The sequence below is a fragment of the Mesoplodon densirostris genome, chromosome 4, assembly GCF_025265405.1.
Source record: "Mesoplodon densirostris isolate mMesDen1 chromosome 4, mMesDen1 primary haplotype, whole genome shotgun sequence".
NCBI classification, from domain to species: Eukaryota; Metazoa; Chordata; class Mammalia; order Artiodactyla; family Ziphiidae; genus Mesoplodon; species Mesoplodon densirostris.
In genome coordinates, this window is record NC_082664.1 from 101,611,017 (window position 1) to 101,637,687 (window position 26,671).

Sequence of the window (26,671 nt, forward strand, 5' to 3'; positions counted from 1 at the left end):
GGGGCCTCCAGACCAGGAAACATGCAGCTGAAGCCCCAGCAGGAGCAGCACCAGTTGTTTATGGCCAACATTCTGGGGTTGCCACTCTCGTCCCCCTTGGTGAAGTTCAAGGCTTTCAGACTCCATAGTCACTGAGCCTACTGCTTTTGGGAAATACCTGACGGTGGTTTCCCCCAGTGGCACGGCACTGTGGATCTCAGGTTTTTTTATAGGTGGGTCCAAATCCACTCTCTGCCCTACGGGCAGTCACCACATCCTCTCCAGTCTGGACGTGGGGGTGGGGTGCCCCCGACACACCCCTCAGCATCCCACCACCCCCCCGCCAGGTGGGGCGGGAAAGCCATGAGGCACAGGTGTAGAAGGGAGAACCAGAGGAAGAGGAAGACAGCGGCCTCCGCCTGAATGTTGCTTAGGGTTCTGGCTACAGACGCTCCAGGCTCAGAGGGAATTTACCCTCCTGTGGAGGAAACAGTTGGGAGTTCCCATAAACTCTGGGAGCCCGAGTTTCCTCAAGCGTAGAATGACGATGCTGGACTCCATGACCCCCCAGTGCCCTTCCAGCCTGCACACCCACCCTACACATCCCAGCATCCTCCTGCTTGGCAGGGCTCCATGCTGGGGTGCGGGCTTTTGGTTGGCTCTTTCCAGGCCCTAGGACCTCATCCCAAGGATGATCATTAATACCGCAGGGGTAAGATGCAAAAGCTTTGAACATAAAAGTCTGATATAGAACTTAGTGCCTGACCAAGGCAGCATCCCAAGTCAGTGGTGTGGGGACAATCGGATAGACACCTGAGAACAACCAGAATTGAATCCAACCTCACATGACGGCCGCTTCAAGGACAGGACTCGGGGAGACCAGTGCTTCTGGACCGTCTCTGCACATCAGGACCACTGGGGGCTCATGCTGAGGCGATGCTCACAGCGGTTCTGGGAAGGCTGGTGGGGCTCTGATGGGTCTGCCGCGGGGTCAGGAGCCCCAGCGTACTCTGCCCTCCCTGGACAGGCTCCACACGGGCAGCAGCTGCCCTTTGTGGGCTCCACTCAGTGACACAAGGACAGTCACTGAGCTGCTCAGCCAGGGTGGGGACACCCGAGGGTCAGAACTGCACACAGCTGGGTGGTGACGGCCGGGCCTGGCCACGAGCAGAGATGATGCTGGACCATGGTGAGCCGAGTTCTGCGCTCAGGCAGACTTCATCCTTCCCCAGGCTTCAGGCTGAAATATTGAAAGGGGTCTAAAGAGGAGGAAAGGGAAGGAGGAAAGGAAACTAGCTATCATCTGAGCTCTCCTTGGGGTCCAGTTCAGACCCCAGGGACCTCACTCCTTGTACTTGGCATGAGGCCCCTCTTGTTCTTTGCTTTTGCCAGTAGAGATCAGAGATGGGGTCCCTCAGTGGTGCAATTCTACAAAATACAAAGCTAAGGCTCTTTTTAAAACTGTTTTAAATATTTGTGGACACCAGGAAATACTCATAATGGTTAAGTGAAAACATCAGGTTGTATGACCCAAATGTATAGAGAAAAACATGAAAAGGCACTCACACAGAAGGCCAGAGGCCACTCGTAGTGTAAAGCAGAGCTGGCCCCACCCTTGTCAAGGCTTCTGAGGCCCTCGCATCCCTGTCACAGCCCGTTATGCTCTGTCATCCCTCTAGGTCACGTGTCTGGTCTTCTCCCGAGACTCAACTTCTCGAGCCTTCCAATTACCACAGAGCCCAGCATAAGTGGGCATTCAATAAATGTTTGCAAATGATAAATACAGATAAATGACGGAAGGAAGGGAGGAAGGAAGGGAGGGAGGGAGGGAGGGAAGGAAGGAAGGAAGAAGGAAGGAAGGAAGGGAGGGAGGGAGGGAAGGAAGGAAGGAAGGAAGAAGGAAGGAAGGAAGGGAGGAAGGGAGGGAAGGAAGGAAGAAGGAAGGGAGGAAGGAAGGAAGGAAGGGGGGAACATCAAAATGCTGTTAAGGGTATTATTATCTGGATAACTTGTTTTATCTTCTTTATAATTAACTATCTGTCTTCCAAAATGTCACCCATGAAAACATCGCTTTTATAATAAATCCATTTTTAATCAAAATTCTGCTACTTAAATCAGTCTGAAATGTTTTCTTATAACTTCCAGTCCTATTTTTAAGTGAATCCAGAAGACATCGACTAGATCATGTCTCTATAATGGTCACACCTTCCAGAGCCGACACTGGACACGTGATCTGACAAGTCCCCAAATGCTCGCAAAAGAACAGGAACCGGGTCTTTGGAATCGGGGTGCCCCCAGCTAAGGAACATCTAATCTTTCACCGAGGGAGGAAGGCAGTAACGCTGGGGGTGTGGGATCCATTTGGACAGCGCTGTCCCTTTGGACCCCAAAGTTGGCCCCTCTGAAGTGCCCATGAAAAGAACAAAAAGAAGGAAGCATTAGAGAAAGGAAGTCATCCCACCCAGGTCCGATATTCCTTCCAGCCCAACTGTGCTTCCCCGAGACCCAACTCACTCTGCTTTTAAGAAACGGAACTTGTCTTCGCAGAGGAGGAGCTGGATTATGCAGGTAAAGGAAGGCCTCCTGCAGCCTCCTGTCCCCATCCCACCCTCCTTTCTCCCCTCTGCCTGGGACCCCACTCTCCCCAGCACCGGTCACCACAAGTGCCTTGCCCACAACAGGGGACCTCTAGCCCCCCTACCACCACCAGCTCTCTCTGCACCTCTGGAATCCCACAGAACTTTATCACTCTGGCAGGACTTAGAGGCAGAGGGGCCTGAGTGGGACCTGGCTCCTGAGCTCGATCCGAGCCCCAGCACTGAGGCACCCAGGGCTTCAGACCCAGGCCGGCCCCAGGCCCAGTACCTCCTCCTGGGCACCCCCTCTGCCCTCCTCTGAGCCTCGGGCCCACATCCCTCATCAAAGGAAGGCACCTTGCTGGCCTCCATCTCAGAAAACCTCCAAACTGATGCATACACAGTTCACACCAGAAGGGTTTTTTTATTTAAGAGCCTCTAGTGCCAAAGCTGTGGCATCTGGAAGGTCATTCTTGGTGGCCACCTCTGCCAGGCCCTGTGATGAGCACCTGGCAGACAGAGGCCGGCGTTCATGCGTCAGGCAGAAGAATCCAGCTTCTCCACAGATGGTTCAGACGCGGTTGCCACGGTTCCAGTTCAAAGGTCCGGACAGCGCACAGCTGCTAGGCGGCCCATCCCGTTTAGTCACCACCCTGGCCCATGAGGACACGGTGGAGGGTACAGATAAAGCACGCCCACCCCTCTGGCAAACAGGGCGGAGAAAGGGAGAAGGAAAGTCAACAAAAGAAGCACAATCACGGGAGGGAGCCAAGGACCAGCAGGACTCTGTCCTCAGAGTGGCCGCCCCTCTCTTCTGCAGAGGCCAAAGTGCCACCCTGATGGCCTTGAGAACGAGGGGACCCCAAAGCAGGGCAGCCCCTTCCCAGGAAACTGAAAAATCTGAAAATAGGGTCGAATAGGGAAAGGCCAGAGTTTTCATCCCAAGCAGTGGAGCAGACAATAAACAGGCACATTTGCAAACCCTGCAGAATGCCAGAAAAGAGGAGATTAAAAAAATTACAAAACACCTTTCCAGAGAGAACTGAGTAGCCCGCCCCCAAAGGCACTGCTAGGAGACTTTAGCAGAAGGATATCCATTGCAGCAAATAACCCTGGGGAAACAGTGAAATGGGAGGCCTCTATCATCCTGAGAAGTCAGCCCGAGGCCCTGCTTCCAGCAAGTGGCACTCGAGCTGCAAGATAAGCCACCACCCAACCCTACCTGTGCGAGGGGCCTTCCTGCAGTAACCTCCTGGGTCCAGGTGGGTTCCTAGGCCAGTCTGGCCTGGACCAACTGCAAACGTAGTCCCTGGCAGTGGGCTTTTTTCAGCCAACCAAATCACCATTCATTTAAACTATCACAGTGATTGTTTTAAAATTCCATTTCTAAGACCAACAATGTAGAACGGTGATAGGGCAGAGAAACACACAATGGATGTTACTAAGCAAAGGCTGCCAAACACTTTCTTTTCTCTTTAGAGATGGAGAAATTATCTCACATGTACATACACACACACACATGCACACACACACACACACACATGCACACACACAGGTCTAGGTTTCTCCCTGATATTCAGAATTCTTTGTGAGCTAGCCATGCCTAATTCTGCTGAACCCTTTCGAAAAAGGAAAAGAAAAGGAGCCACAGGACGTGTTTACATCTGCTACAAGCTGAGCAGCTCTGAGCCCTTGCACTCTGAACTTTCACGCAGCCACCACCAACGAAAGGCCAGAACTCGACCAAGCCCAGAAAGACCACAAAGGGTCAGACATCTAAAAGTTCGTAGATCCAGGAGAGCAGACTGTCAGAAACCCTAAATATGTCGCTGAATATATAGGCTTTTCTTAGGTTCTTGATAACTTCTGATCTCTTTTACTTTTGTTGGCAGTTGCTTTAAAATTATTTTTTAAATCAGCACGTTTCCCCTTGCCCCTTAGCAAGGCAAAAGCCCTCTTGAGGAGGGAATAAAGGGTGACATTTTAAAGGAGCGTCCAGAGGGTGGTGTCTCCTGCAGTGACATTCGGAGCCGACGTTCTACACACAACTGTGCCAGAGTTTCATAAATAATGTTTGTTTTGGTTTCAACACCTCGGACAGGACAGCTTCCAGATACTTCACACCCCCCAGCTTCAGCCGACCAGCCACAGGATGCCAACACGCTGGAGAACAGGTTTTACCTAAAAGAAGAAGAACAAGTCAGTGGCCTCTTGCAGAGCCGCACACCCATTGTGACCCCTCCCTAACCACGACCATCCTCCAGGCCACGCCGCCGTCCTAGCAGGGCAGTTGACACCCCTCCCCGTGCCCCTCCAGCAGCACCTCCATCTCTCTCACCCCCATCTCTATTCCTGCCACACAAGCTGCCTTTTCAGCCCTTGAAAACGCCACCCTCCTCAACCCCAGGACCTTTGAACGTGCTACCTGGAATGCACACCCACTCCTCCAGGTAATGCCTTGCCTTCCCTCAGCTCCCAGCTCAGGATGCTTTTCTAGGTCCCCACACAGACCCCTAGTACACCACCTCTCTTATCCTTGTAATCCTCCTTCCTAGCACTTCTGTGGGTGTTTACACCGGGGCTCGGCAAACCTTCCCTGTAGAAGTCCAGAAAGTACTAAATATTTTTGACTTTGCAGGTCCTCTAGTTTTTGTGGCAACTGCTCAGCCCTGCTGCTGGAAATGCCTGGCATGGCTGTGTTCCAATAAAAGCTTATTTGTGGACACTGAGGTTTGAATTGCATTTAATTTTTACATGTTATTCTTCTTTCGATTCTTTTTCAACCATCAAAAATGTAAAAATCATTCTTGGCTCAGGAGCCGTACAGAAATAGGCAGTGGGCTGATCTGGCCCAGGGCCCTTAGCCTGCTGGCCCCTGGTTTATGGTTTATGTAATTATCTGATTCGTGTCTGTCTCTTGCTTAGACTGGGAGCTCCCTGCAGGTGAGACCCTTGTTGGAGCTTGCTCACGTTTAAACCCCAGCACCAAGCACAGTGTCAGACAATTGTAGGGAGTGCAAGAAATATTTGTACAATGAATGAAAGTTGAAAAACTAAATCTATTTAAGACATCAGCCAAAGGGACTTAGAAAAGGAGGGAAAATCTGAGAGGTCCCCAGTATCTATTAATCTTTGAACATGGGCATTACATAATCACATGGAAAAACAGTGGGGACTTAATAGAACTTAAAAAATAATAAACTGCTTTTCACAACGTTATATGATCCCACATATAAATATCAGGTAACTAATTACTGAAAGATATGGACATCCTATTTTTAGGAAATACACACTTAAGTACTGGGGGGAAAGGGACATGAGAGACGTAACACGTTCAGAAAATGGTTCAGAAAAAAAAAATCTGGGGCTTCCCTGGTGGTGCAGTGGTTGAGAGTCCGCCTGCCGATGCAGGACACGTGGGTTCGTGCCCCGGTCCGGGAAGATCCCACATGCCGCGGAGCGGCTGGGCCCGTGAGCCATGGCCGCTGAGCCTGCGTGTCCGGAGCCTGTGCTCCGCAACGGGAGAGGCCACAACAGTGAGAGGCCCGCGTACCGCAGGAAAAAAAAAAAAATCTGAACACACACACAGAGCCATCATAAGGCAAATGAGGCAAAATTTTAAAATAGGAAAATCTAGGTAAAGGGTATCCGGGTGTTCTCTCTACTGTTTTTGTTTTGCAACTTTTAAGTTTGAAATTATTTCCAAATTAAAAAAAAATAGACATGGGTATCCTCGTATTGACCACTAGGGTCCCCTGTTCAACAGATTAGAGGAAGAAAAAGATAAATCCCCACAGCCATGTCCACGCTATGAAGGCTGGCTTTCTTGCATCACCCACATGCCCCCTCCTCTGGGCTAGGAAGAGGGGGGCTCACCCCCGCTTACTGACATCCACGGAGCCCAGACACCCCCACTCTACAGATGCAGCCTGAGGACCTCAAATGTTAAGACTCCCAGCGGCCTTGACCCCACAGTCAGGCCTTCCCCTGCATCCTGCTGCAAGTTCAATGTTGAGCATGAGGGGTCAGGGCCAGGGGACTGGAGACGGAGCAGCAAAGCTTTCCAAAACCAAGAATCGGACCAGAGTAAAGGGACCCGATTCCCAAGAGCTACCCAGAGCAGGTGTGCATATGAACAAAAGCAGACTACCATGAGCCTGCTGAATCTGGAAAAAGCAGACCGTCAGAATTCGCAGAGATGTGGACTTTATATACCGCCAACGCACTGAAAATTCACCTTCACAGGTGTCCCAAGATTGCTATTTTGTTGAACTGCATCTTCCGGATGCCCCAAGGGCACACCCCCGGATGCTATGCCAGCTTCCCTGCCTGCACCCCATCCCCGTGTGCAGCTGTTGACTCCTTGTGTTTACAGGAATAAACGCGAGCACGCGCGCGCATGCACACGCACACACGCACACACACACACACACACACACAGCGGGTAGAGACGGAGCAGTAGGGGAGCCCACCACGAACCATCAAGCACATCTGATTCCGCAGGCTCCCTCCTCAGCAGAACTAAATCTCCAGGGCTGCTCCTGGAAAAAGAAAACAGATGCGCTTGCCTGCCCCACGGGGAGCAGCTTCCCTGGGCGGGTGCCAGCACCTCGGAGGTCACCAGCTCTGGATCTCAAGTCTGAGCAGTGTGGCTTGGCTGCCTTTTCAGACTCTCTGGTGTGACTGTGACTCGGGAAGCTCTGGGGAAAACCGACAGGAGGACTGGGGTGAGGAGGAAGGTTGTAAAGTCCCGGCCCTCTTCTTTTCATCCTGCTGTTCCCCTGAGGCCATGAAGCTTTGAGGTTCTCCCCTGGGGAGGGTCCTGGGGGGACAGGCTCACAGCTGCAGCTCACCCGGGTAGCCCTACACCCACTCAAACTCGCACCTGTCGACATGCTATTACTTCTTCCTCGAATGCCCTCACTCCTCCCTGCCCGTCAATCTGCTCCAGGCTCGCTCCCTGGTCCTTCCAAACCCCCTGTAAGCTTCATCTCCTCTGGGAAGCGGTGCCAGGGAGATGTGCCCCTGCTGGCTGCCCACAGCACCCTGTTCTTTCCTGCCTGTGGCGTTTACCAGGTCCTCTTATAAGAGTCCATGTTCCTGGACCCCCCACCTCAGCACAAGCTCCCGGAAGGCAGGGCCAGGCTTATCCATCCTGCACTCACAGTGAGCTGGGTGCACGTAGAAGATGACAAGCAGAGATTTCTAAGAGGGCTCTCTGGGCCCTTTCCCTCCTCCAGAACAGCCAAACTGCTATTGACATCCCTGCTTTGTCACTAAGATTAACCAGAAAGGTGGTCCATGCAGACCCCGCTCCCACACTCCCTGGAAACTCCAGGTGAAGTAAAGGCACGTTTAGGTGCCATGACCCATGCTTATTCCCTTCTGATTTGCAACCATCCTGTACAGCGACGCTGGGTTACAGCCATCCCAGAGAAGGAGAGGGACATGCCCCAACCTGTCCCTGTCCCATGTTTTACAAGAAGTTTGTCTGTTGGCAGAAAAAGCCCTCCACAAGGGAGCACCTGTCTCAGCACCTGTCCTGCACACTGGCAGCTGACCCATCGGTGCAGCAGACAAGGACACCTCAGGAAGACGGCACAGCAGCCACGGAATGGAGAAGCCAAGGGAGGAAGCCGGGCCACGTGTGTGAGTTCTCCTGAGACAGACAGACGTGAGGACCACACCACCAGGTGCCGGGGGGCCCTCGGCAGTCTTCCCACTTTCATCCCAGGACATCGAACACAAAAAAGAACGACTGAATAACATGGCTAGCTTTTACAAAAGCACTGCTAGTTAGGATTATTTGTGTGTTTTCCTTTTTTTCCCCCTTTTCTTTGCCTGATCCTTACACAGCACTATAAACTGTGTGTCCATGTAGGCAGGAAACTAAGTCAGATTCACTTAAACATGGATGGACCTAGAGCTTATCATACTAAGTGAAGTAAGTCAGAAAGAGAAAGACAAATACCATGTGATATCACTTACATGTGGAATCTAAAAAATGATGCAAATGAATTTATTTACAAAACAGAAATAGACCCACAGACATAGAAAACAAACTTATGGTTACCAAAGGGGAAAGGGGGGAGGGATAAATTAGGAGTTTGGGATTAACATATACACACTACTATATATCAATATAAAATAGTTAGCCAACAAGGACCTACTGTATAGCACAGGGAACTATACTCAATATTTTGTAATAACCTATAAGGGAAAAGAATCTGAAAAAGAACAGATATATATGTGTGTGTGTGTGTGTGTGTGTGTGTGTGTGTGTGTGTGTGTGTGTGTGTGTGAAACTGAATCACTTTGCTGTACACCTGAAACTAACACAACATTGTAAATCAACTACACTTCAATGAAAAACAGGATCACCTAGCAGTAAATTTTCATCGCCACACAAATTCCTGTTTGCATAGTCTCCCTCCTCATAGATATAAAACTCAAATAGTTTTAAGGTGCACGATACCTCAGCTGAGAACTGCCCCCAGAATGCCAACATTGCTTTTCAGAGAAACAAAAATGCCTCAGGAGATGCCCATTTATATATAACACATAAGCTTGGCATTCTACAAGCAAGAGGGCCAGCAGAGAGTTATTCAAACTGCTTTGGGGATGGCCTCTGATGCCGTTTCAGGTCCAGGGAGGATGCTCCGGCCACCCTGGGGAGCCCGCAGTTCACCAGGTCCCCTCTGATTCCTTCCAGGCCCCAGAAGCTCAGGTTACCGGTTGCCTCCGCAGCGGTCCCCACGCTGACGCTTCTAGCAGCCACACTCCTCGTCCTCAGGTGATGAGGGAGTGTGGGGCGGGCTGAAGGGCCCTCCAAGGTCAAGGATTCTAGAAGTCACTGCCCTGAGTGTGCTTAGCAGGGCCTTAGCTTTGTCTCTGCCATAGGGTGGCCATGGGGACCCTGACCTCTCGGCCCTCAGTCTAGGATAAGCAAGTCAAGTCCATTTTCTCCCTCTCCCACCACAGCCTCCAGGGGCCTCTGGCTGCAAACAGCCACCAAACGCCTTTTGTTCCAAAGCCAAGATGCCAGGCACAGCCCCCAGAGGTGCAGGGGACATCTCATCCATTTCTAATTATATTCCCTCCGGAAGCCCTATCCACAAGAGGGTGGGAGTCAGACATTTCTGGGGCACACATCTGCACCCCACGGGCCACATCTTTTCCACACCTAAGAAGCAGAGGCACCAAGCCCGCCCTCCCTCTCGGCCCCTGGACACCAGGACTGTGGCCGGAGCTGCGTGTCCTCCCAGCAGCACACCTTTGGGCTGCGCTTGTCATGGCTCCTGGTGGCACCTACCAGACAAACGGCAGGAAGAGCGGCATCTGCCTCGCCTCAGGGGACACCTGGAGGGTGTCACAGAAGGCTCCAGTGATAAACCAGGGAGGCCCAGAGGTCCACGACATCAGCCACATCTGCACGCTAGGCCAACCAAGCTCAAAACACATGCAGCCAGGATGCAAATGCCTTTTGAAATACGGAACCATTTCAAAACCCCAGGGGTCGCTGTACTCCATTTAGCCATCATTTCTCTCTTCCAATTAGCCTTTTTAAGTACAGAGTTGGAAACTCACTTCCACAGACTCTTTTCCCTCCCCACATCTGGCCCTAAACATCGGAGGCCTTACCTCATGCGTTGTGACATCTCAGTGGCGTGGGAGCCTGGGAGGAGGGCTGCCCACGGAAACCTTGCCCTGCCTGCCTTCTCTCCACCCCACTTCCTGCCTGGCTGATGCTCACAGGCTCTAAGTCAGGAGATGTTATCAGAGAGCTGCACGTGTAATACAAGGCAGGTTACGGCCTTACTGCCCGGGCGCCAAAAACGTGATTTTCCTCTTTGCACTCACTCATAAAACCACCCAAGGCCATGATTCAGCCACATCCGACCGATTTAAATGTAGTCTGTCTCCCAGGGGGAACCAAAAAATTTACTGGAGCCGTCTCTAAACAGGAAAGACGAGGACCTGTGAACAGATTATCACGTGCAGACAGAGCAGTTCTCAAAAATGCTAAAGCCAACATAAAATTGGCCTTAAAATTCTTGTTCTTTCAAACGTATTGACCTGAAAAGTCATTTGTGATAGGCTGTTCGGGTGGAAAAATGTTCCAAAGCAGCACGTGTAACATGGTCCTATTTCTGTAAAAAAGAAAATTCCACGGGTATGTACTCACACACACTCTAGTGGTTATCGTTAAGTAGTGAGATTAAAGGTGGTTTTATTTTCCCTTTTTCTTATCTGTAATTTCTATACCATACATTACATCTGTAATAAAATCTATGACCTGTTCTTTTTAAATGGTCAATCATCTTTGGGCCTGAGGACTAGAGTGGTCTTGTGTCCAGTGACTCACCCTCAAGTTCACTCACATCCTCACAAACAGCACCAACTTCTCACATGAACCACTCGAAGTCCGTCCTTCACAACAAACAGGGAAGCAGGATAGCACCTGGCAGTGATAAGGAAAGCCTGTGGAAGGCAGCTGAAGTAGATAAGATTACAGAATAAATGCTTACACCAGAAAAGGAGGCTGAAAATGAAGGAGCTAAATATGCAATGGAAGGAGTTAGAAAAAAAAGAACAGAACGCACTCAAAGAAAGCTTAAGGATGAAGAGCAGAAATCAACTGAAATTGAAAATGATAATGTAATAGCGAGGATCAAATAAACCAAAAGTTGGCTCTCTGTATAGATGAATAAAATTAAACGTCCAGCAAGACTGATCAAGAAAAAGGAGAAAAGGCAAACAAAATCAATATTAAGAATGAAAAGGGGACCACGACTACACATGTGACAAAGAATAAAAAGATGATAAAAAAGAGAATGCTGTGAATAACCTTAGGACAATACATTTGAAAACTTACACGACATGGACAAAATCCCAGAAAAATACAACCCATCCAAACTGACCCAAGAATAAATAGACAAAGACTAAATAGTCCTGTGATTATTCAAAGAATTGGACATCAGTAGTTTTTTCCAATCTTCAAACAAAGAAAGCATCAAGGTCCAGCCAGTTTTAGCATATTCTACTAAACATTTAGGAAGCAAATAATTCTAATCTGATACTAACTATTCCAGAGAAAAGGAAAGTAAGGAACCGACCTAACTTGTTTTATGAAGCTAGTAAAACTTCTACCAAAGCCTGACAAGGATATTACAAAATAGAAAAATGACAAACCAATCTCAGTCACTAAGAGAAACAAGAAAGTCCTAAGCAAAATATCAGCAAACTGAACATAGCAATGTGAATAAAAAGATAACATGACCATGACCAAGCTCCTTTATCTCAGGAATGCAAAGTTGGTTTAATATTAGAAAAAAAATCTATGAATATAAGTTCACCACCTTAACAGATTAAAGGAGAAAGTATAATATTCTCAACAGAGCTAGAAAAAGAATTTAATAAAATTTGACATTAGCAAACTAGGAATAGAGGGAAGCTTCCTGGGGAAAAAAAATCTACAAAACCCTACAGCAAACACTGCTCTTAGTGTCAATATTGAAAGCACATCCTTTAAGATCAAAAACAAGACAGGATGCCTATTATCATCACTTCTATTTAACAATGACTTAGAGGCCAAGAGAGAGATAAAATGTTGAAGGACCTGGGGGGAAGGGAGGCAGTCTTATTAGTCTCAAGTGATATATCTACATAGAAAACTCAAAAGGTCCACATTTACACTACTAGAATTCATAAGAGTTTAATGAGGTTGCTGGATTTTTTTTTTAAATCAACTGCATTTCTAGACACCATGAACAGAAAGTAAGAAAGTGATTTTTTTTTTTAAAAAAGAGATCAGATTGAGGTCATGAATCATGTGGCAGTGGCTTGCAGAGGAACCTGTCTTTGAAGCTGTCCCCAAAGTGACAGCAGAGAGAAGCCAGCAGCCCCAGAAGCAGAAACCCGGCTGTGGAGACTGATCCTGTGGGATACAGGGGTCATTACCATGGATGATCTGGGATGAAAGACTAATATGAATGGACTTGCTGAGTCCTGAGTTTCTGCCCAGAATCAGGGTGGAGGAGAGGCATGGAGGTGCCTGGGGAACCTTAAGTGATTCCTGTATTAAAAATTACCATGTGGGGCTTCCCTGGTGGCACAGTGGTTGAGAGTCTGCCTGCCAATGCAGGGGACACGGGTTCGAGCCCTGGTCTGGGAGGATCCCACATGCCACGAAGCAAGTAGGCCAGTGAGCCACAACTACTGAGCCTGCACGTCTGGAGCCTGTGCTCTGCAACAAGAGAGGCCGTGATAGTGAGAGGCCTGCACACCGTGATGAAGAGTGGCCCCCACTTGCCGCAACTAGAGAAAGCCCTTGCACAGAAACGAAGACCCAACACAGCCAAAAATAAATAAATAAATTAATTAATTAATAATAAAAATAAAGGAATTCCTTAAAAAAATTACCATGTGTGAAAGGGCCCCATGCTATCGCTGTGTCACATAGAGATAGAGGGCCCATTATTACAGTGGCCAACAAAAATGCTCCAGGGCATTGCAACAGACCAGGGAGCAAGCTCGGACTCTCAAACAGCAAAAGTATTACCTGCTACCTTAACACCTACCAGGTAGTTCCATGTAATCATTTGCCTTTGGAAACAAAATCACTATGTTGAAGAGATATCTGCACCCCAAGGTTCACAGCAGCATTATTTACAATAGCGAAGACATGGAAACAGCCTACGTGTCCAACAACAGAGGAATAAATAAAGAAAATGTGATACACACAAACACACATGTACACACACAGATACACACACAATGGAATACTAGTCGGCATAAAACAGAAGGGAATCCTGCCATTTACAATTCCATGGATGGACCATGAGGGCATCACGTGAAATGAAATAAGTCAGTCTGAGAAACACAAATACTGTACGATCTCACTTATACATGGAATCTAGAAAAACCAAACTCATAGAAAAAGAGATCAGATTTGCAGTTATCAGAGGCAGGGGGTTGTGGAGGGGGGGAATTGGGTGAAGGCAGTCAAAAGGTACAAACTTCCAGTTACGAGATGAATACCTCCCGCGGATGTAATGTACAACATGATGACTATAGGTTCACACTGCTGTATGATAGATCTGAAAGCTGCTAAGAGAGTAGATCCTATAAGTTCTCATCACAAGGTAAAAAAAATGTTTTTGTAACTATGTGAGGTGCTAGATGCCAACTAAATTTATTGTGGTGATCATTTCACAATATATGTATATTATGCTGTATACCTTCAACTTATACAGTGCTGTATGTCAATTGTATCTCAATAAAACTGAAAAAAAAGTTTTAATTTTGAAATCATTTGCCTTTGATGGTGAGTTTCACAGCCAAAAGCAATGCCAATACAGCGCTAACTGCTCCTAGGAAAGGAACTTGCTCCATTATTTGAAGAACTGAGACTCGTTGTGGAAGGTTCTTAATCTGACAGTGGTTTCAATACTTTCCTCCTCTTTGTGACAACAGACACGACCTCCACCCAGCAGTCTTTAGACCGCAATAATATTTGTATCCAGATTCTCTAGAGGGGCCCCTTTTCCAGCTCATACTCAAGAAAGAGTCAACAGTTAGACTTTCCGGACAGACAGTGATATTTCTTTGCTTAGGGTCTTTTCTTATGTAGTTGGGTCTGAGGTTACCACAAAAATGGCTCCATCTATCCTAGCCCCCGTGGAGTCGGCTCACACACCAAATATGGATGAGTTCCCATCCCATGGCTCAAAATCAAAACAGTCTGTTGATCCACTTAAGCCATCAAGGGCTCCCTATCATACAATAATCCCAGGCCTGCAGGATGCAGCTGAGCCTTTCCATTGTGACTCATAATGAGGACATCGTGGTCTTCACATTTTGTTTCATTTCTGTGCCTTGAATGTGAGACCGATAAAACAGCTTAGCAATAAAATCAGTATAATCACTTTCTTATGTATATAGTATTTTGCAGTATGGGTGCAGGTTAGTAATTGTTTTGATTCTTCTCAAAGGGGGCTGCTCTCTACCTAAACTGAAAATTATAGCTAATGGTTTGTTCTTCCACTCTATCTATAACCAATCCATGTCAATGTTGTGCGTTCTTCATAAAATTTAGGTGTGATTTGTTAACAAACTCTGTTTCCAATATTGGTATGTACGTGAACATGATAATACAGACTTTTTTTTCAGACATGAGTATAAATAAAATAGTATTTTAAAGTAAACAGCATTTTAAAGTAAAAAAAATTGGGAGATTGGGATTGACACATATACGTATAAAATAGATAACCAATAAGAACCTGTTGTATAAAAAATAAAATAAAAAAGTTTAAAAAGATACATACTACCCCCCAAAAAATTTTTTAATAAAGTAAAAACTATATATATATATATATATATATATATATATATATATATCAAAATGTAAAACACCTGGGAATATATCTAGCAAAAATTTATAATACATTGATGGAGAAGTTTTTGAAAGACATCTTTTCCAATACCTAAATCAATGGAAACTTATTCCATGTTCATGAATGGGAAGAGTCAACATAAAGGGCCTGATTCTCTTTTTTTTTCTTTATTGAAGTACAGTTGATGTACAATGTTATGTAAGTTACAGGTGTACAATATAGTGATTCAAAATTTTTAAAGGTTATAGTCCATTTATAGTTATTATAAAATACTGGCTGTATTCCTCATGTTGTACACTATATTTCTGTAGCTTATTTTTTTAATTTTTTTGTGGTACGCAGGCCTCTCACTGTTGTGGCCTCTCCAGTGGCGGAGCACAGGCTCCAGACGCGCAGGCTCAGCAGCCATCGCTCATGGGCCCAGCCGCTCCACAGCATGTGGGATTTTCCCGGACCAGGGCACGAACCCGCGTCCCCTGCATCAGCAGGCGGACTCTCCACCACTGCGCCACCAGGGAAGCCCCTGTAGCTTATTTTACACCTAATAGTTTGTAGTTCTTAATCCCCTACCCCTATCTTGCCCCTTCCCCACTTCCCTCTCCTCACTGGTAACCACTAGTTTGTTCTCTCTGTGAGTCTGCCTCTTTTTATTCTGTTATATTCACTAGTTTGCTGTATTTTTTTAATTCCACACATAAGTGATATCATACAGTATTTGTCTTTCTCTGTCTGACTTATTTCACTTAGCATAAAGGGCTGCTTCTCTTTAAATCAATGTACAGAGTCAATGCAGTTCTAATTGAAATCCCAAACACTGTTTTCTTGAATCTAACTCCTTTAGAGCCAAGAATACCCAAGGCTGTACTGGAAAAGGACAAGTCAGGAGGTACAGAAAAGCTGTGTGTGATGCGACTCTTGCGGATCAACCTGACTGGGTGACACGGTGCCCAGATATTTGGTAAAACGTTAGTCTGGGTGTGTCTGGGAGGGCGTTCTGGCTGAGATTACAATTGTCTGGGTAAACTGAGTAAAGCAGATCGCCCTCCCCGGCATGGGTGGGCCTCATCCAACCCACTGGAGGCCTGAATAGCACAAAAGGCAGAATAAGGGGGGATTCGCTCTCTCTGCCTGACCGTGTTGGAGCTGAGACATTGGTCTTCTCCTGCACTCTCACTGGAACTTACACCATTGGCTCTCCTGGTTCTCAGGCCTTCAGACTTGGACCTTTATAATAAATCTGTTTCTGTGTGTGTGTATCCTATGGATTCTGTTTCTCTGGAGGACCCTGGTGGGGAGGGAGGAATCTCCAGATAGGGTCCAGCCTGGATTTGTGTCTCAACTTTGCCACTAATAGCTGTGACCTTGGGCAACCCATGGCCCCTCTCTGGGCCTCCAAGCCCTCATCCCTAAACTACACCTGCCCCCAGCTCTAACACTGAGAATCTCACATACCCAAAGTAGTACTTCCCAAAAGAAGCCAAAGCCCAAACTACAATCCTAAAGTCAAAAAGTCATTCTGACTTTCCTACTGGCCACGTTAAAAAAACACACCTGCTGGGCCTCCCTGGTGGCGCAGTGGTTAAGAGTCCGCCTGCCGATGCAGGGGATACGGGTTCATGCCCCGGTCTGGGAGGATCCCATATGCCGCGGAGCGGCTGGGCCCGTGAGCCATGGCCGCTGGGCCTGCGCATCCGGAGCCTGTGCTCCACAACGGGAGAGGCCACAACAGTGAGAGGCCCACATACCGCAAAAAGAAAAAAAAAAAAAAAAAAAAAAAACCACACCTGCCTTTGGAATTCAGCGGTAAATTCCATCTAAGGAGTAACCCCTACCCCACGCTCTCCATTACCAACTAAGCAAGGCTGAAAAACAAGTTTCCATTTGTGTGCATGGCACATGGTACATGGCGGTTGCTTGGACCAGATTCCCCACAGTCTGTACATGACAAGCTCATTGTCCGAAATTCAGCCCTCCTTGCGCTCCCACAAAGCTGACTTCTCGAGGGTTCACATCAGGAAAGAGATGAGAATAAGCATTTCCCTGCAAGCACTTCCCTGCTGGCTTTCTGGGTGCTGTGCGTTCCTGGGAGGGATCAAAGCAGTTCCCCCCTAGAAGCAGAATGCCCCAAGGTCAAAGACTTAGCCAAAGAACAAGAATACATGCCTGGCCACTCACTGTCTTCAGAGGTGAACCGCCCCACCTCCCCAAGCCAGCAAGCCCAGGAGAAAGCCACTGTTCCCACCCGGTACCTGTATTTGATGTCAAATACTGTGGAGTCCTCGTCCTCGTCATCCTCTTCGTTCAATGGGGCCATTTCCACTCGCTCGGCTGGAGTGGTGATGATGTCATACTTGCGGGTCTTCTTCAACCTCTTCCCCGACCTGGAAGAGGGGAAACACATTCCTGAGACCTCAGTGATGCCCACTGAGGTAAGCCACACTGCTGCCCCCAGCCCGGCTCCCAGAAGATCTGGCAAATACCCCAGCTCCTCCATTTCCAGCCATGGGACCTTGGGCAGGTTCCTGACCTCAGCAACCCTTGTGGTCCTCACCCACACCTGCCCAAAGCACCGTAAAACCCAGTGATCAAGATCTATAATGCCGAAATGCAAGATTTTAAAAGGCAAAATTAATGCAAAAAAAAAATACACGATGAGCAAAAGACCAAAATGTTCAATATGGATGGAACTCAGCCCTGCCCCTGGGCTGGCATGATGCCCCTCATCCCTTCATTCCCTGGCCCCTCACCCTCATCCCAGTCCTGCCGTGTTGGCAGGTCACTGCTCCAAGCACAGGCGTCGCAGCCTGGCACTGTGTGCCCTGCCCCATGGGCCAGCCAGGTGGATTAGAACGCAGGCTTGCCCACTTTCTACCTGTGTGATCATGGGCAAGTCAGTCAATCTCTCTAGGCCTCAGTTTCCTCATAAATAAAATGGGATGAGAATAGTATCTGTCCCTCACAGCCTAGGGAGGATTAAGGGAGATGAGGCATTTAACAAGCCTACACACAGCAAGCTCTCGGCAAAAATGACTGTCTGTGAAAATAATCAACAAATAGGAGTTAAACGTGCTACAGCCTCTCTCACGTGACAAGGACCTGTACAAATGAGTATTGTTTCCATCACAAGGATTTATGAGCATTGGGAGTTATAACCCTATGCTTTTACCTCTGGGACAGTAGACGGTCACTGGGCACCACGGGGGAAGTGCCGAGCAAGCCTTTCCGTCTCCAGTGTCAGACCCTCTGCACGAAGCACAAGACATTGATGAGGGCACAGCTGAAAGTTTATGATGCCACAGGGAACAATATTGTTATTATGACTACTGATGCTCTAAGCATTTATTTCTGCACTATTTTGAACTTTTTCTTAAATGCCTTGTATTCTCTGATGTCCCTCCTTCTTAAAAAATATTTGAAACTTTCTATGAGAAACCAGCCAAACCCCCCAAAATCATAAATGGGGTATTGAAGAATCATATTCTCTAAACATGCTTCCTGCAAACTGTAAGCCGTACCCAGCTGGAGACCACATCAAAGACACATGCCGGGTCTCTCTGTCCCCAGCACACAGAAACTCCTCAAGAAGTTTGCAAAACAATGAAAACAGAAGTTCACCGTCAAGTAAGGGTTTCTTAGCAACAGCAACTTGCTCTTTTCTTACCTAGTATTATTTATCAAAGACATGATTTGTGAAAGGATTGTTTACATAGAAAATATAAATATTTATCTATACCTCTGGCTTAAAGCAACCTGTACTACCTATAGTACTGCTTCTTGTGGTTCTTTGTGTAGAGACTTTGGGAAATCAGCTATAAAGCCTGACAATCCCCTAGCCTCATTACAAAGCAATTTGTCCTTCCTGCTTTCATCACAGGCACGCTCGCAGAGGTGTGGGTGTGAAACTGCGTGGATTTCAAACACGTTGCAGCACGGTGCAAACACCAAGCCAGGCGGTTAAGAGGTAAGAGGGGCACAGCCCGTCACCTCCCCAGTGGCCACGGGACAACAGTATTTTGGAAGCAGGCTTTGTACGGGAGCGTAAATGCTTACGTTATATATACCACTGGTCCAGATGTTCACAATCAACAGATTCTTGTTTTCTCTCCACCTCCCCACAAAGGAGTAAAACAGATCTTAGTGTCCTGCCCCAGATGACATAATCCCTGACCAATTCAATCTCCAATACTGGATGGGGAAATTTAAGCCCAGAAACGGCTCCATATGCCACAAGCAACCCAAGACAAAGCCACAAGGAAAACCCCCCACCCCCCAAGCCCTCTAGACTAGGCTCAAGCTCCGGATCTACACAGACGCACACATCACACTTTTCTCAGAAGTCTCCTCTCTCTGCCCTGACGGGTCACAGCTGTTCAGAGGAAGCACCTGGCTTTGCAAAGGAGCCGGACTTGCCCTTCTATTAACTGTGCCCAGTGCCAGGGCTGCCCATTCCCAACACACATCTGGACAAGCATCCGGAACGCTGGAATAGGATTCGTCCTGTGGACCCGAGGGCTTGAGAAAGCTCCTGTAGATGCCCGAAGAGACTGGCGCCCAGATGGTTTCTGGATGAAGAGTCACCCTTGTATGTAACTGTTTTTCAAATATCATGAGGCTTATTAGCACAGGGAGATCAGCTCGGTGCTTTGTGACCACCTAGAGGGGTGGGATAGGGAGGGTGGGAGGGAGGGAGACGCAAGAGGGAAGAGATATGGGAACCTATGTATATGTATAACTGATTCACTTTGTTATAAAGCAGAGACTAACACACCATTGTAAAGCAATTATACTCCAATAAAGATGTAAAAAAAAAAAAAAGAAAAATGCAAAACCTGATTCATAAACCTGGTCCTGCACTTGGAACTTGAAACCTCGCTTAGTCTTTGGCTCTGGAGCAGGACTGACTGCTAACCCTGGGAGAAGGTTCTGGAGGCTCTGACTTCAGCCCTGCTTCATGGAAATGGATCCCCATCAACCATAAAATCACCTTCCTTCTTCCTGATTGTTCATAGAGTCTTGTGATGAGAAAATTAACCTGCTGAGCTTAAAATAAGACCCTTGAACACTTACCACGGGAGAAGCTGGAACACAGCCCAGCCTCTAGAACACCATGGCCTACTTGCTTTAATGACAGCCATTCCAAGCAGGTCACCTGAGAAGGTAATTTTAAACCTCAAGATTACACCAAAGGTTCAGTGATGGTTAATTTTATGTGTAGACTTGACTGAGCCACAGGGTACCCAGACATTGGCTCAAGCATTATTTCTGGATGTGTCTGTGAGAGTGTTTCTGGTTGAGATTAACACTGGAATTGGTAGACTGAGTAAAGCAGATTGCCCTCCCCAACTCAGGTGGGTCTCACCCAATCACTTGAAGGCCTGAATAGACAAGAAAGGCTGACCTCCCACAAGTGAGAGAGAATTTCTCTTGCCGGACTGCCTTTGAGCTGGGACATCATTCTTTTTTTTTTTTTTTCCTGCATTCAGACTAAAACTGAAATCTTAGCTCTTCTTGGATTTCAAGGCTGTATGTGTGCATACACACACACACACACACACACACTCTTGGTTCCATTTCTCTGCAGAACCTTGCCTAATCCAAAAGGCCATTAGCAAGAACCCTCATACATGCATCAAACACCAGTTCTGACACAATGAGCTGAAGAAATTACATTTCAAATAATCAACTCTCTGAGCCACAATACCTTTGACAAAAAAGGAGTACTTTCTGCTATCTCACTACTGGACACGTTAATAAGGGAAAAACAGGACTTGTGAGAAGTTGAAAGAGACTCAGCCTCATCCATGGCAGAAGGTGACTGGCTGCGCCAGAGAGAAACCACATGTATGACTGGAGTTGCGTGGGGTGGGATGGGTGGAGGGGGCCTCACCTCATGTATTTTTCAAATTAAAAGGTGAGCCCTTCCTTTACCAGGTGTGTGTGAGTCAGAAGCTGGGAAATGCATGAATAGTCGATCAGCGTTTCCCACAGACCCTTAGATTCCCGAGCCTCACTGTCCCGGGTCAGAGAACAGAGACACCCTGCCTCGGAGAGGAAGACGTGAGATAAGGGGAAAACAGATTCCTTCAAAGCCTGTATGACCTCACCGAGTCCTGCTGCCTCTTCTGAGTGTGGATGCTCTAACGCATCTTTTCTGATCAATAGCAGTCCCTAAGAGTTGAGCTCCTCCCGGGTGCCAGCTAAGCAATTTACATGTAAGATCGCATGCAAAACATATAAATCACCCTATAAGGCAGCGCTGTTGTCTCTGTGTTCCAGACGAGGAAACTGAGGCTCAGAGAGGTCGATCTCCCCAGGACCGAGGACCAAGGGCTGCCCCAGCACAAACCTCCCTGGAGGCTCACCTTGAACCACCTCGTGCAGGGCAAGAGGCAAGGTGCCAGTTCCCCCACGCACTCCCTCTGCAAGCCCACTCCACACCACCACTAGGCTCCGCCTCCACTTATCTTTAACACCAAGAAACTCTTTGCCCTTGGTATAAACTTTCTGGAACGTGTCGCTTACCACAGCTCACACATTCCTATTTCAAATTGATCTGGGCAGACTTCTCGTAAACTCTTTCTAACGGTGACTCCCTCAGGACACATGTTGGTTTGGGGCAGGCCAGCCTCCATCTCCTCCCTCCTTTGGGCATCTGTATCCTTAGTGAATCCCCCTCTCCATGGTCCCCGTGGGTGAGGAGGCCTGACCACTGACCACACCCCCAGCTCCAGGAGTGGACCATGGGACTTAAACCTGAGTCAGAATCAGTGTATTGCAACCCCCGGGGCCATGACTGGGAGGTTGAGGGGAGTATGGGACTAATCGGAGCCAGTGACCTTTGCTAGGCAGGCAGGAAAGGGGTCAGTAAATCACCCAGGTGAGAGCTGCATCGTCACCTTCTAGAAATGGAACAAAAAGCCAACATGGTAGAGGACAGATTGGAGGGAGACACCAGGCTCCAAGTCTACTATGATGGCAGCCCTCCTTGACACCAACAATGCTACTCTCTTTGTCACCGAAGCCAGTCTGGTCAGGGCTTTCTGTCACACACAAACAAAGGAACACTAACCATTGTCACAGGGTCTCGAAGGAAAAAAGGCATGGCTGTAACGATAAACTCCATCTCGGGATTCTCCCACATTTTAACAGCAAACCTTCCACATGTAAGTATAATTTTCCCATTTTGTCAAATCCTTTAAAACCCTAGGACTCTTCCCTGTTTCTGGTTCTAGAAACAAAGAACCCTACATATAACGCACCTCAGTGACAACATCGTGAAAGTTTTCACTCAGGGCGACCTGTGAACAGGTTTTCCAAGACGACAAACATCCTGGTGATCTTCCCACAGGGCTGTTCACCAGCATCCCGGTCTGAGGAAAAGGCAAAGGCTACACAGCTGCAGAGAATCTGCAGTCACCCAAGTGTCCCCGGCGGGGGGCAGTGGGTCAGCCTCGAGGACACAGTTTGAGAAAGAAGCAACTGGCTCTAGACAGAGCCCCAGGTTAGAGTCAGACTTCGGTTTCTATCCTGGTGTTCCTACGTACAGCCCTGTTGCCTCGCCTACCCGGGGGTGGGTGGGAGGCACAAGCAGGAAGGCAGCTTTGCTACAACTGTCACAGTGCTCCCCGCCCAAGAAGGGGGAGATTCAGGGACGTAGGAAGGGAATAGATATTGCTGGCCCGTCTGCAACAGCATGGCCCCTTCGCCGTCACTTTTCTTTTCTGGTACAAGGTCCCGTTGACCAAGTGGCCTCCACGAAGAGACGGTGGCATTTACTTAAAGGGTGCTTTGAAGTCAATGCCCACGTTGTGCTTCACAGGACCCAGCAAGACCAGAGAAGCTTGAGAAGAGACAAAGGATCGTTCCACTGGGGCCAAAACAAACATTTCTAACTAGACAGAAGAGAAGTTCAAATCCTCTTACTCTGAAATGTAATCCTAAAGCCAGAGGGTTTGTTTACTCAAAGGCCCGCTCAACAGCTGGTCGGAAACTGGTTTCCCAATGCGCCCCAGCGCATGGCTCAGGCAGACACGGAGGCTGGGGAGCAGAGTGGGAGCCAAGAGGACCCACGTGGAGAGGGGCCTGCCCTCCCCACCCTCCCCTGCAAAGAGACACAAAACAATGCAAAGCCGGACGGGTTAATTGGCTGTCAGAAGTTCAGTTTGGGGGTGCGGTGGTCAGATCCATAGGCTGCACGTCCTTGGGAGGGAGATGGGGAGTGACGGATAACGAGCTCACGTTTCTTTCTGGAATGACAACAGTCTTCTATCATTGACTGGGGTGATGGTGCACGCCTCTGTGAATGTACTAAAAACCATGATTTGGACACTTTAAATGGGACACCTGTATGGCATGTGAATTACACCTTATTAAGCTGTCATTAAAAACAGGAAAGATAGATAGATATGTATGTATGTGTATCTATCACATTCATTCCTTTCTATACTCATAAAATCTCTCTGGAAAGAGTCACAAGAAATTGACAGCATCCGGAGAAGGAGGCTGGGTGGCTGAAGGGCAGGCTGGGCTGAGAAGGAGATTGTTCACTATACCCTCGGGCTCCTCGTGAATTTCAAACCATGTGACTATATGAGCTATTTTTAAAACAAACACATAAAATAATAAAATTCAAAGAAGATAATTAAGATAAAAATTTCAACAGACCACGTGTGTGTCAGGCCTGCCTCTCGGACAGGAGACCCTTCTCCTGGAGAGGCCCGGGGCGCCCCCTGTCCCATCCAGAGGCTGCCTGTCGCCTCCTGCTCACCTGGCGACTTTAGGAGCCAAACCCAGCATCTCTGACCTTTCCTCCGCCTGAGCTGTTTTCACTGTGAAGCCCACTAAAGTAGCTCTGTGGCTCAAGGACCAGCTTTCTGCTGAAACCACACTACTCGTTCCAAAGAGCATGTTACCTTTGACATTTGGAAAATTAATAAAGAAGATGAAAACGGCATGTGTAGGGGAGAGATCGAATCAAGCAGCTGCTGTGAGTTCGCTGCCCGCCTTCGCAGCCGGCCGAAGCTTCCAATGCCTCTGAGGACAGAGGCCTTTCCTGTTTTTTGTTTGTTTGTTTGTTTGTTTGCTGTACGCAGGCCTCGCACTCGCTGTTGTGGCCTCTCCCGTTGCGGAGCACAGGCTCCGGACGCACAGGCTCAGCGGCCATGGCTCACGGGCCCAGCCACTCCGCAGTATGTGGGATCCCCCCGGACCGGGGCATGAACCCGTGTCCCCTGCATCGGCAGGCGGACTCTCAACCACTGCGCCACCAGGGAAGCCCGCCTTTCCTGTTTTTAACCTCCGATCTCTACCCTGCATCTTCCCCCTCAGAACATGACAAAACTGAGCCTTCCCTAGAAAACCAAGCAAACTTGGAGAAAGAACACGACCCCAAAACCCACTGTGCGGCCCCACCATGTAGGGAAGCAGGTGCCGGAGAGCCAGTGACAACAGCGCCATGTCTCCCAAGAGAGGGCGATGACCTGGGATGGGCCCCAGGCTCGGGGGCAAACCGAAGGCTGGCGACCAGGGTACAATTCCCGAGCACCAGCCTCCTCCCTTTCCAGCCTTGGGCACAGCCCCTGCGCTCTACCCATCACCATCCTTTTTTTTTTTTTCCCCGGAACGCGGGCCTCTCACTGTTGTGGCCTCTCCCGTTGCGGAGCACAGGCTCCGGACGCGCAGGCCCAGCGGCCATGGCTCACGGGCCCAGCCGCTCCGCGGCATGTGGGATCTTCCAGGACCGGGGCACCAACCCGCGTCCCCTGCTTCGGCAGGCGGACTCTCAACAACTGCGCCACCAGGGAAGCCCTCACCATCCTTTTAAAGCAGTTTAAACGAGCCCAACACCAGCGTGATCTGAATCTCATCTGGCCCCGCTCCAGATGGGCAACTTGAGACTCTCGGTTACATGAGACAAAAGCATTTTCCTCTAGTGCAGTGAGAGCTTCAGGATCTCAGGCAGCCCAGCTCTAACAGGGCCCCGGCCAAGCCCTCCCAAACACAGGTGTTCCAGAGACTTCCAGGTACACGAGCAGCGCTGCCACACCTGACGCCTGTCCTCCCACCACGCCAGACACTCTGCTCCAGTACCAGCACCCAGTCAAGCGCGATGACTCAAACGCCCCAGAGCCCACAGGCGCAGGAAAGCAGTGAAGCGAGCCTGGTGTGATGTAAACATTAGAACAAACACGGTGACAAATGGCAGCCAATGCTCGGTCTTGGAGTCAAGGAGACACGAGGACTGGCGCTCACAAACACAGACGAGATGGGACGGTGGCTACCCAGCTCCCCGCCGCCCCCACTCCCCCCTTGTTACAGAGGCACTGCGTTTCCAGTATTCCCATCTGTTGAGAAAAGCAGATCTGGATTTTGATGTGAAGGCTCCCAATTTTAAGTGTTCTCAGTTACCTCAGTTGTTAAAAACACTGCGCATATGTGAAATCTAAAAAAACGATACAAATGAACTTATTTACAAAACAGAAATACACTCACAGATGTAGAAAACAAACTTATGCTTGCCAAAGGGGAAAAGGTGGGGAGGGATAAATTGGGAATTGGGGATTAACAGATACACACTACTGTATATAAAATAGATAAACAACAAGGACCTACTGTATAGCACAGGGAACTATATTCAATACCTTGTAATAACCTACAATGCAAAAGAATCTGAAAAAGAATATATATATATATATATGTATGTATGTATGTATGCATGCATAACTGAATCACTTTGCTATACACGTGAAACACTGTAAATCAACTGCACTTTAATAAAAAATGAAAACAAAAATACTGTGCAGATCAAAACAAAACAAAAAACGTATCTGTGGGCTGTCAGTCTGCAACCTCTGACTTAGCTTCCTGGCCATGGTTTATTTGGTCCTGGGTGCCACGCATGAGTGACACTGAATAACTGAGCTAAAATCATGGGCCCAGAGAGATGGCCTGATACTCACAGTCAACTGAGGTCCTAGATCTGTTCACCAGCAGTTCAGTCACGATGAAGAGGTACTAGTCATTACCTATACAGCCTAGCTGTTCCCCTCCTCTCCTGGGCACTGTCCCCTCAGGATTAACAAAGTGACACCCCTGTTGACTGATCGCAACGCCGGCCTCCAGAACCCAATGCACAGCGTGCCCCGGGCTTACATTTCACACAGGACCACAGACCGTTGACAAGCCTTAGGGTTCCTCTTCATAACTCCTCAGGGTTACGCCTCCACCTGCCCCCCACCCTTGTTTCCCTTTCCTTCCCTCAATCCCTGAGGGACAGATCCAACTCTCACTCTTCCAAGAAAAAATAAGCACGCCCCGGCTTTGACCTGTTTAAGGAGCCACGTGAAATGTGGCCACAGCAAATGCCCCAAGACCTGTTCCTCCAGCTCCCAAGTGTGTTTGCAAAGGGTTGGGTCCACTTCACCCATCTGTGAGGTGCCAGGAGAGGCAAGCGAGGCCGAAAGTGAGGAAGGAAGCCTCTAGGGGCAGCTCTGTTGGTTCAAGGGCAGTGGCAAGATGACCGAGAGGGACTCTTTGGTGGACCCGGGGACACAACCACGGCCTTAAAATTCTGGGGTCACTGTGCTTCGGGACACACATCATAAATGACCCTTTCAGCATCCACTTGTCCCTGCCACATGGTGGGGGAAGCGCGGGGGTGTCAGTCCTTGCCGCCACTGCCCCCCCCCACTTCAGGGACAGTCCACACTTCAGGGACAGTCA

The 26,671-nt window shown here is 48.5% G+C and overlaps 1 protein-coding gene and 1 pseudogene across 2 annotated transcripts in view; one reads left to right on the forward strand and one right to left on the reverse strand.

Moving 5' to 3' along the window:
• Positions 1–2,978: 2,978 nt before the first annotated feature.
• The window catches only part of FAM174B (family with sequence similarity 174 member B), a 33,249-nt gene continuing 9,556 nt past the window's right edge, over positions 2,979–26,671 (reverse strand). For both annotated transcript variants that reach the window (XM_060095090.1, XM_060095089.1), the window contains 2 exons: positions 17,200–17,331; positions 2,979–4,736 (listed from right to left, as the gene is read on the reverse strand). In XM_060095090.1, coding sequence (XP_059951073.1) covers positions 4,733–4,736; positions 17,200–17,331 — 136 coding nt within the window. In that variant the 3' untranslated portion in view covers positions 2,979–4,732. The remainder of the gene's footprint in view (positions 4,737–17,199; positions 17,332–26,671) is intronic.
• LOC132489209 (ragulator complex protein LAMTOR3-like) lies at positions 4,986–13,987 on the forward strand (annotated as a pseudogene).